General features: G+C 27.8%; 1 protein-coding gene across 1 annotated transcript in view; it reads left to right on the forward strand.

The window, feature by feature from the left end:
* The first annotated feature begins 8,742 nt into the window (after nt 1-8,742).
* The window catches only part of LOC105361678 (myosin-IIIb), a 27,564-nt gene continuing 23,440 nt past the window's right edge, over nt 8,743-12,866 (forward strand). The window contains 2 exon segments of the mRNA XM_082978850.1: nt 8,743-8,777; nt 8,865-9,033. Of these exon segments, the coding sequence (XP_082834976.1) occupies nt 8,743-8,777; nt 8,865-9,033 (204 nt within the window).

Genomic DNA, 12,866 nt, shown 5'->3' on the forward strand with positions numbered 1-12,866 from the left:
ATAGAACATATTTACAAGTCTTAATAAATATAAATAAATAAATTGAAGTTTTAATAAAAATAATTTCTTTATTTTTGCATGATATTTGTATATTTTTGTATAAATGTATATGAATTTTGATTGTTATTACTTTTTAAAAATCAAAAAATTATTTAAAAATGTATGCAACAATTTTAATATTCTTTTTAGAAGTTTTAATCTAAGTGATATTTAAATCTATCATCGTTTATTATTATCAAGAGTTAAAATGTAGCTAAGCACACTTACGCAATATTGAATTTACTGTCAATTATTTCAACATAAAGAAATATGAAAGCAAAAACAGAGAAGCAAAGATCTTAATATACAAGAATACTCAAACTAAATAATACATAACGAAATAAATACATAAAGAATAAATAAAAGAATAAATATATAAAATAAAGATTATGAAAAGACGATAGGATAGGAAAACACGGTTACAATCATCACAACTTCGGAAATTCTATAGGAGGATGCTTCCTGATATCTCCTTCAATGCGTCTATACACATCATATATGTGCATGCAATTGACAATGTTCTTTATCCGACATCAGCCAATTGCGTTTGAAAGCGAGAGTCTATGCTGTCGCCTGTAAAAGGAAGAGCTCTACACCTAAAACTCACTCGTATGCTTTTTTCAAGATGAAACGAAGATAAGAATTTCTATAAAAAAAGAGGAAAGGTATTTCGTTCAAACAGCCATTTTCTTTATCTCTTTTTCTTGCTATCGCGAATAGAAAGGGATAAAAGCAACTCATCTGACATGTAACCGAATCAATGCCGTTGACAAGTTTGTCCAGATCTGCATAAAATGTTTTTAAATATATCGTGAGTTTTGTTCAGTTTACTTGTATATTCTCTGAGTTACTATATTATTCGTTTCCAATCTTTTTTTGCCAACTGATTCTATCATTAAATGATCTTAATTTAAATGTGTTTAATGAAAAGCATCATCAAGTTTTATATACAATAAGAAATAAATAGAAAATCAGATAAATTTAGTAAAATATTCAAAATTGAATTTTTGTTAAAATCAGTTATTATCTCGTATAATATATTTGTTTATATGAATCCCAAGATAAATTTCAGTATATTCTTTTCAGTATGTTCAATATTTTTATTATTTATTTATAATAAAAATAATGTAAGAAAATTTTACAACATGCAAAATAATATTGATAATAAGTAAATCAATGAAATGCAGACTTATATGATATGAGTAATATAAGCTTTTAATATAAAATCAATAGGCAATATTCAAAATCTATATAAAAGTACAAGATTATTAGGTAAACCTAATACCCCCATTAAACGCATTTATATATTTGGTTTGATTGCATGTCTGATATGGACATCGATTTGATATTATATGAACGTCTAATACGATCTTATAACATACGAATATCTGATATGATTTAATAACATGAACATATGATACGATTTGATAAAATACGAACATCTAATAATATTTAATAGATTTTCTCAATAATTTTGTCACTAATCTCAGTGTATTATGAATATTATTTTACATGATAGGTACTATTTTACATAATTTATATATACAGATTTAGTTACGCAATATATAATATTTAATTTAGTCTATTAATGGTAGGTTCAAACATAAATCCATAACGACATTCTATTACATAATGAGCCATAGCCATTCTCTGTCTGGATTGATATCTAATTATATTTTGTTATACACACACGGACATTACTGGAGAACCGTTGATACCTGGTAGTTGGGTGATTGCTGTAAAGTCACGTCTCGTTGGAAGCCCATCCTCTGCAGGCAAACTGCGTGTTACAATTGCCAAATAGATTTTTATCATGATAAAGTACGCACAATGTAGAATAGTATAACGAGCGATAGGTAGTGCGAAATGTACGCTTGCTTTCAGTTGATAGATAAGTTAAGTCTGAGTTCTTTTGGATTTGCTTTATATTGTAGTGATTGAAGGGTTGTGATCGATGATAAGGGAAAACGTACGACTGGAATAGAAAAATTGATTGAATAAGGTTAAGATATGTGAATAGATAATAATAATACTAATAATACAATAGTGAATTATAAAACAAATATATGTTCCTTTATAATATAATATTATTTTAATAAATGATAAAAATAAATTGTAAAGCGTTTATAAATATTAATAAAATTTTGACATATGTGATATTGGTCCATTAATAATATTTTTGTATCGTTTATAAAACATAAATTTACAGTGTTATATATTATTTCTTGAATAGGTTATTACACTGTTATTATATGTTTGTATATTCCTTATAATTATTCATAAAAGAATATGAATGTTACAGCTCATGAAAACTGTGGCAGATTTGTGTTTTAATATTGAAAATTTATGTACTTTATTTTATAATTTCAAATATTTCTATCAATAAGTGAAATTAGAATATTTAAATAAATCTTCCTTTATCAATAGTAAACCAATTTTGTTTTAATCAGAAAATAAATTTTCGATATTAAAACAGAACAATCTTATTATAAAAGAAAATAAAAAATATTTCTATAATTTTTATGCAAGATATTTAAAAAATATAAACGAATATATTGCTTTTTAGGTTTTATAAATTAATTTAATGACTTTTTTAATATTTGAAATAAAAAAATATGAATAAATATTAATAAAAAATAAGTACTTATAAAAATAAGAATTTTTATAAATTAAAATAAATTAATTTAATTATTAATAAATAAATTAAATTAAATTAATATTAATATAAAGATAATATAATATAAATATATTAAAGTTGTATTCTCATACCATTTAAAACAAATTAAGGATTATTAATAAGATTAAATGGAAGATAACAAGTTACAAAATAGTAGATTTTCATCTAATATTTTTTTAATTAATACTTTTGGCTATGACTACAAAATAATAACGTTGATTAATCGGATTATGTTATCATCTCGAACAAAAATGATACTACTGTTATATCAACATGTTTCAATTTCTCCTGAGAAGGATATAAACTAATATACGTAAGTGAAAGTAGAAGAACTCACATCCTGCAACAACACTTGCTCAAATTAATCTTCATACAAAGAGAGAACAAATCTATAGTTCCACGCATTAACTTGTCACCGTGGATGATTGGAAGCAATATAGCCGAGAAGCGACGGGAGTTCAATCGAAAGCATTTAATTAAGGTGAAATAGTAATATTAACACGATTTATCTACTATTGTACGCCCTTGCGTCCTGGTTACCATATGTTGGGATCGATAGTCTTTTTCACATCACAATTGGCTATTTCGAGTTTGAACAACACCGTAGGTGGTAAACTTATTACTTCCAGAACATCGGTGCCCCCGATTCTAAATATTGACCATGTAAGTAGTACCTCGATTTTCGTCTATCATAGGTATTCAAATTTATTGTTTTTTTTTGTATTTATTCGTTATCTGAATAATTCAGTTACAAAATCTTATAAAATTTAGATTTTTTATCAGTGTTTCGTAAATATAATAATGATTTATTCATCGAATTTATTTCCTTAGTTGATCTCGCTTTAAGTCAATATCGATCATGGATTCTAGTTTCTTAACCGATAAAAGCAATAATTTTTATTAAGGAACTTTAATTATTATGATATAAGATGTAGCAAGTTATATATCTTAAAATGTTCAGTTCTAAATTTAGATTAATTTTTTTATTTTAGTAACAATAAGAGATATATAAAAGTATATAAACAGGTATGACTGATTGCTATTTTTAAAATAATTTATTAAAAAATGCTTATAATTTTAGTAAATAATAAATATTTATCAATCAAATTATTTATTATTGAACATTTAAGTACATTATCATATTATGAAATAAGTACATTATCAATTTTCCAAAGTTAAATTTAAAATTAGATAGTTGCTTTAAAAATTAAAAAAATATTTCGCGGTATCAAATATTATACATCAATATATTATAAAATATACTATTAACACTTGTTCATTATATTATATATAGTATATAACAGAATATTAATCTAAATATTTTATTTTGTAAATAATTTTTAATATAATTATATTACATTACAGTTACAAGACCTTTAGTTAAATACAGAACTGAAAATCTAATGAAAGAAATATAAAAAGTGGATTTAAATACTCTTTTATTATTGTTGAACAATTTAGATAAAAATGCAGCAATACTGTTCCAATAAAATATAATTTTTAAAATAAAAAAATTCAAATTTTATAATTGTACCAGAGAATAATTTTGTATTTATTGATAATGTTGAGCAAATATATTCATTTAAAAACGTATTAACTTATATATTAGTATATCAGTACAACAAATATAATTAGCTACATTTAAAAAATTGTATTAATCTTGTGTTATAATTTTATTGTTCAACCATTTATTAAATTTGTATTAGTTTAATCTTCATATATTTCTTTTATTTAAAAAAATTGTAAGGAAGCAATTTTCATTTTCATATAAATTTTTGCATATAAATAATATTTTTGAAGACAAGATTATTATTCATTATCACTTCAATTTACAAAAATTTCAAAAGTTCAAACAAATCTGCACGAGGGATTACTTATGCATGCTTGTACATGATCAATTTTTTTTTCAATGTTTATTTATAGTATTTACATTTGTGTGTTTTTCTTATTATGTAGAAAGTATAGCTTAAACAATAAAATTTTCAAAATAATTTCTAAATGTAGACTTATTAATATGGCACAAATAGTAATTTTTATGTATTTGGATTTTAATAAGTATATTTATTTATATTTATTTGTGTTTGAAGATATTTGAATAGTGATTCAATTATTCATACAAATTTCTTAAAAAAAATTATATTTTGTAATATATTTAAAATGATTAAGCGTAAATTTTTAGAAGTTTAAAACCTATTTATTGATATAATTCTTATCTCATTGCTTAAATTAAAGAATTATTTTAACTTTTAATCTATTACTATTTTTATTTGATTATGCTAATGAACAGAATAATATTAAAACCTATTATTATACTAAGATTTTACTATCTTCTGTAAAAAATATAAATTCTAAGTTTACAACTTTAATGTAGAATTATATATTGTTCATAGTATTTCCAATTTTTCAATATTATATATAAATTTATTTAATGAAGAAATTTTTTATAAATTCTACATTCATAAATATTCATTAAAATTTATCTTATACATTTTATCAAAAGTTATCGAATCTTACTTCTATACATTTAATTAATTGAATATCAACAATTTAATGTCAGTAAATTTAACAAATTAAACCAAGTATCTTTGACACAGTGTGCAGTTTATCGAGTAATGCAATTGATAACAATATATAAAAATTAAAAGAAATGGAATATTTATTATTTAATGATGACTTAGCGAAGTCTAATAGATCGATTATAAATTATTATCGATTACTTATAATTAGGATGATTAAAATAAAAAAATGGCCACAAAGAATAACTTTCCACAAAATTCGAAATTTATTACAAATGAAAAAATGATATAAATAATAGAAATATTATTTATTAATAATGTGTAAAAAACTGATTCATTTCTTATTTAACTATATGTACAAAACATTAAATAAGCTACATTATAATAGTAATACATACTACAATTTTAATATTATTTAAACAACATTCACCATACGTTTGAAAGCTTCAATGAATGTAAAATTGAATTAGATAATTTTCCATCGTTAATATATTTAAATAATCTGATTTCATATTATTTAATAACATTTTAATATTTAATGAATAATTAAACAATTTTTGGGAACAATGACTACATTAAAATAAAATTTTCTTGTTTAATTGAAGATTATAAATAATTATAACTTATTTCTTCTAATGGATATGATTCATTATAAAATAAGACTATTTTATTATGTTTATAATTAAAACAAATATTGATATATGATTATAATAATCAAATGTAACTGATGATGTTTTAAAGGAGATAAATGGAGTATTTAAAATTTATAAAATTCTATTTAATATATAAAATCCTATGTCAATAAATTGCTTTATTGATAGATATATATTTATATAATAAAATAATAAAATGTTTGGATTATCAAGTATCTATATAATCATTGTAAAATAAATTGTTACTAAAGAAAAAAAGATAATTATTAATTATATCAAATAATTAAAAAACCAAGATAGAAATATATTTAATGATTAATGATAGATTTTTAATTAATCATATATTTATTTTAATTATATATTGATTTTCATATTTATTATTTATCTTATTAGTTTAAAGATATTTTAATTTTAATATGAAAATATTTTAACATAAAAAATTGTATAATGAAATAATATTTGTAACATATTTAAATATTGTACTTTTAGGAGTTTATAGATAAAGTAATCTAATAATAATTTTTATAAGATAAATATATTTAATATAATAAATATATTTTAATGAATGTACTGTTATAAAAATCGGAATTTGTTTAACTTTCAAAATAAATCTTACAAAAATATATTAATATATGGATGAAATTAATTAAATCACGTGAATCAGAAAGAGAAGTGGCTGTTATTATTTACATGTTAAAGCTAACGCTAAAACCAATGCGTATAATCAACCATTTTTATATTTTTAGGACGAAGTATATTGCTACGAAAAATCAAAAACATGTCGGTATTTTTAGTCGTTTATCTATAGAAGATACATGCCTTTTTCGTTATGATAGTTGTAAGGTAGATGTCACTATCAAAAAATGTAGTTACATCTATTAAATACTTTATAATGAATGCTTTTTTTAATTTGATGATAATTTACATTATCTAACATTCCGTAACAAATTGGTGATTTTAATATATTGCATAAAGAAAAATTATACAATTTATAAATCTGTCTAGTAGATAATTAATTAGAGTTGTTATTTGTTTTCTTATCATATATAATATTAAAATAATCATATATTATTCTATATACATAATAACTATATAAAATATTTAGTACAGAAATTTTAATAACCATAAAAATAATATTAAAAGTTTATAGTAAAATTAATGTGTCTTTTATAAACACGTTTAAAATTACATATATATCACTGTTATTATACTTACATTATCTCTATAATGTATATAAAATTCAGTACCTGAATTTTTTTAAATTTTTATATTTGTTAAATATGAATTTAAGCATTATATACTTATTATATAAAAAATGTAAGTTGATTTATTTTTAATAATTAATAAATTATCAATTTAGATATCGTATTTACAAAAAAAAATCTGCGTCGCACGTGTGCCTACAATATTACCAGACTATCATGCAATGTTGTCAAGTACGCCAAATGTTATCGCTTGCATCAGCTAGGCGAAGACACTTGACCAAGAATCACCCCCACCATGATGAGTCCCGGAGAGGGGCAAATCTTCCACTTCACGCATTGCCGCCAAAGATACTCCTTCGATATTCTCATTGTCTAAGCCTAACTTCCTTGAAAGTGGGAAAAGGGCGTGTACATTTAGTATAACGCCGAAAAGCGGCGCGCTCTGATTGGAACTAAGACCAGAAGCCCCTTGAGTGGGGACTCGTTGCAAGAGGCCTTAAAGGTGGGGACAAACAGCAGGAGCTATTTCGGTAGAGAAGCCAGGTCTGCGGGGAACTTTACGCACCTGTACGAATTTGTAAATTAGTGACAAAGTACTTGCGGAGATCCATTGACCAGAAGAAAATACACCAATCTTAGTATTCAACCGTCGACGGGAAGAACGACCACGCACGTTAGTGTTTGCCACGTGCTTTGTGGTAAACTACTCAACTCAGGATCAGATCAAGGTACTGCTTCACTGTGAGTACACTGTCCGCGCAACTTAGTCATTCTTGCTCGCTGATGACAATGATCGGCAAAACACCTTAATTTAACGATCTTAAGAGCATCTTGTGTAGTGAAATATCCCATACAAGGATCTCTTTCCGGGGCGTCTGCTAGGGCAGGCGGCAAACTAAGATATTGAAGCATTGGTAACTCGAGCCTAGAATTACATCACAAATTTCGAACAATATATATATATATATATATATATATGTATGCACGATACATTGCAATGAAAATTTATAATATATTTTTAATATTAATCACTTACACACTATTAATTTTTGTAAATTGTAATTATTCAATTTAATATTAACATTATAATACAAAAAATCAATAATCCATAAGGTACTTAGAAGCTTCAATAATATGAAAATAGTTTCGATAATTCAATAAATATTCAGGCCGGTTCGATTTTCAGTTGAGTCATTAAAAACCTTTTTATAATAGTATGGTAATATCAGATATAATTTTTAATATACATTAGTAGCTACCATTCTTATGTTATAATATAGGAATCTCAAGGGGTATATAAATGAAAGTAGTGATTTCATTTTTATGATCTATAATAATGAAAACCTTTTATTTCTATATAAATTTAGTAATTAAACAGATATTCCATTTTTTTTCAAAAATATAAATTCAGTTTGATACTCCTAAATGTATACACAAGAACATAATCAATATAGATTCATCTTCAATTCCATGGGATTACACAGAATAAAATGGATTTGAAAATGAAAAAAAATTCCCTTTGGCTGTGCGATCCATTACTCATGGCAGATATGTCGATGACATCTTGGAGGTGCGGACACGCTGCAGCAGGTAATTGAAACCGCACTTCAACTACAGAGCCCCTGCATGGTGGGCGGTTTCCTATTGGCAAAATGGCACTCAACACAACGAGAGCTCCTTACCTTTGGTAACGCAATCAAGAAACAGGAGTCAACAATTACATTTGACGACTACACAACCAATGGTTTCATATCCGCATACAGACGATTCACAGCTCGGCGAGAAATTGCAACACATTGTGTTACGACCATCATCGGGCTGATGCAGCGCTCCAAGACTACGAGTTCACGGCACCCCTCAAACATCTCACCATCCAAAGGATGGAGCTAGCAGCGGCTTTGTTGATTTCTAAACTCATGCAGTACGACCAGACTACATTGAACGTAAGAGTAAAGGCAACAATTTTAATTGTGAGAAACAGGGCACTCGATTCAGGATATTACTCCAGATACTCACTGAATGTTGAGGATAGGAACATTTTCCAAGACCTTTGACTTTCCGAATTTTATAATCTTTCTAGCTCTTGAATTTGTTTAAACATGTGATTCCGAGAAATCTTGGATATTCTAAAGCTTTGCTTTCCCGGAGTTCTCGAAACTTCTAAAGCTATATTCTCGAACGTTAGTCTAGTCTCTGCATAGCAACATCTATCCATTGTTGCCATCGACCTAAACTGTCGCGTGGATATATTAAGGAAGCATGCGACGAGCCTCGCTCTCTGTTAGTGAAGACGCCACGGCACGGAACACGGTCTGTGTTAGCAACATAGATTACCATGGAAAAGTCGCTCTCTATCAGCAGAGTCGTCACGGAGTAAACACGCCTTCCGCTTCGTAGGCATTCGTAGGTAATCACAACCGGACACTGTCTTGCGGTGCAACCACACATTTTGCAGCACCATTACGCAACCACGTTTTGCTGTGCAACCATACACCTTTGCAGCACCACTACGCAATCCTGTTTTGTAGTGCAACCGCACACTTATGTAGCACCACTACGCAACCCCGTCTTACGATGCAACCTCACACATTTTATTCAGTGCCCCATTAAGGCATTGAACCAATTCGTCTCGCTTACACTCTATAAGACATCAGGAGGAGACTCGCAACAAGACACCACCAAGTAGCATTAAACCAAGAGGTAAAGAGAGTTAGGACCTCTCACCTCTCAGTGTAGTAATGCACCACCAAGTACGTCAAGAAGATCCCGAGATTTACGACCTCCTACTCCGACATGTAGTGCATGCTACATGGACCACGTGAAAACCACCAAGGAACTGCAATATCATAATGACTCATCATCAACTTAGAATCATTATAGTGTAACTGTAAAATAAACGCAACAAACTGCACAAAAACAGATCTGTTAAATACTGAATAGAAGCACAACCCCTTCCACTTATCCTCGCTTTTCTCCCATCAGTAAACTGGTGGCCATAGTCTAATTCACCATATTGGTGTTTTGACGACCAGATGAGTGGAATCCTAAACACTATGTGTATATCATTTATATTTTTATGTAAATTTGTATAGAAATTTGAAGACTTGATTAATTTAAAAAACTTTAAAATTATGTAGAGAAATTAAGCTGAAATTATATTTATATGATATTTGGTTGGTACAACATTATTTTGTATATATAAAATAAATTGATAATAATCATACAATATTCTAGTTACAAGAGTAGTTTCTAATTTTAGACATCAAGCTATGGAATAAAGTTACATTAATTATACTCTACGGACATATTAAAAAAGTTTTTTATAACACGAATTTCATTTTCAGAAAGAATAAAAATAATAAAGCATAGTTCTATAAATTCAATAAAGGCCTGAACTTATGAAAATGTTGATAAATCATAATGAAGTCTTGTACGTATGAATGTTCCCTTTGGTTCTCATTAAAAATGGCTACAATTCTAGGCTTTCTTCTAATAATTTATTATTTTAAACATCTTTTCTACACGTTTTCTGTATTCATCTAAATCATTTAACTTTTACCTTATGCCTTTTTAAGATTTTTCAATATGATACTTCGGAACAGTTGAAAATGAACGTATTTAATGCATAGAAAATTATAATTACGTTGTCACAATATGTTACAATATTAACATATATTCATTGTGTTATTACTAAATTTTTTAGAAAGGTTATAGAAAAAAAAATTATTAAAATAGAAATACATTAAAAGTTGGCTTTTTTCATTAACAGTTATCTATAAAAAAAATCAATAATTAATTTATTACAAAATTAATACAAATAATAATTTTTATATAATGAAAAGATGTAAACGTTGCTATAATTACTGTTCGGGATTCAAGCAACTTTTACGACCGCCGATTGTCGGCATCGTCAGCTTTTTAGATCTCAGATTTCTGTAAACACCTTGAAAAAAAATTTTCATATACTTGTTATGTTTTTTTTTCAAATGGCCCGCAATGTTTATACAGTCTTCGAGTACTAACATCGCCCGGAATTCTCTCAAGTTATTACGCCTTGTTTTCTTTCGTCGAATTCTCGAAACTTCTAAATTTTTCTTTCTACCCCTTATGTAAGATTCCAGTGCAGCAAAAACGATGTCTTGTTGCCAGCTAAGTAAGCCGTCGCGTGGATATATAAGGCAAGCACGCGGCGTGCCTCGTTCTTACTGAATTTCTCTTGCTGCAAAATTCTTGCCGTGATCCGACCGCAGTGAACCCTCTACCAGAAGAAGTCGTGACACTGGTCTCCGCCTGCCATCAGCAGGACCGCCATGGAACGGTCGGTAAGTTTCAGCAGAGCCGCCACGGAACAATCAAGCCTTCGGTTTTCGTGTGCGTATTCAACAGACTTACAGTCTCATTCTGTATCAATCGGTCACGTTATTAGCACCAGTGCATTTTCAAATCCATGTAGTATTAGTTTAACCTGCGACTACAAATTTTAGTCACATGCTTGGCAACAGCCTAATACGTGAATTATTTCACCTAAAGTGAAAATAAAACATACACTCTCAGTATTGCAAGAAAAGAAAAGGGGAATAAGAAAATAGTGAAACCATCAAAATTGTAATCAATAAAGTGCGTCAGCTTAGCAGTCATTCAGCATGCCTTGTCGGTAGTCCATAAGGTACATTCATTTTATTATTTGTTCAAGCTAGTCACCCACTCGTGAATTACGTTTCATATGAAGTCTGCCAAAATATTCGACACAGGTGAAGCAATACGCTCTCGCTGGTTACAAGCCGGAGAACGTACGCCCCCCCCCCGTCGATATAGGTGATACAATACGCTCTCGCAGGCTAACAAGCCGGAGAACGTACGGTCACCCAATACATTCAATTACATTGTCAAGGCCAGACTATAGTTTATCAAATAATCGACTATAACTACATTTTATCAGGTCCTTCCGAACTAGGAGGCTTATCATTTATTGTTTCTGCGTGTGACTAGCTTTCAACTACTCCCATCCTCACTAGAGGCATGCTTTATTACGTGACAACTACCACAGAGACTTTAGTATCCTTTTCCGTTTGAGTATAGTTTACTCTTTCTGCTAAGCACTACTAATTACCGTTACCATCTTCCCATGCTTATCTCATGAGCATGGTTGACTACTGATGTAGATCCTTACAACATCAGCACACAGCCAACATTCAACGCCTTTTGCTAACATCAATAACAGCTGCCAGATGGCCATCACTACAACAAAGTGAACCATACATATTATAAATGTAATTATTAATAAATTATATGTTACAAAAGTTTGCACATAATACACCTCTATATAACCCTTCCACTTGACTCCCATTCAAGCATCTGCTAGAGCGGGCGGCACAATATTAAAGTTATCGAAACACTGGCAGTTCGAGCCAGAAAACAACATCATTTTCGAACAATTACTAAACATTCAGAAACTACTACAGTTTGTGTTATAAGTCAGGAAAAACTTATTGTTACCAACGGTTTAAATTTTGAAATAGTTATGAAAGGTGGCCGTGTATTGTATAATCTTATAATCTTATGTGATAATTTGATATATTTAATAATATCTTTCATTAATATTCAAATATGATATAAAACTGTAGAATAGTTTTTTGAAAATCATATAATAAATATCTATGTAAACTATACTTTAATTTTAACCAATTAATTTGAATATTATCAGATTTGAATATTATTAAATAAAATATTTCTTTATCTATATATTTGAATATTTTTTAAACATTAATTACCTTTC

This window comes from Ceratosolen solmsi, unplaced genomic scaffold (genome assembly GCF_000503995.2).
Source record: "Ceratosolen solmsi marchali unplaced genomic scaffold, CerSol_1.0 scaffold30, whole genome shotgun sequence".
NCBI classification, from domain to species: Eukaryota; Metazoa; Arthropoda; class Insecta; order Hymenoptera; family Agaonidae; genus Ceratosolen; species Ceratosolen solmsi.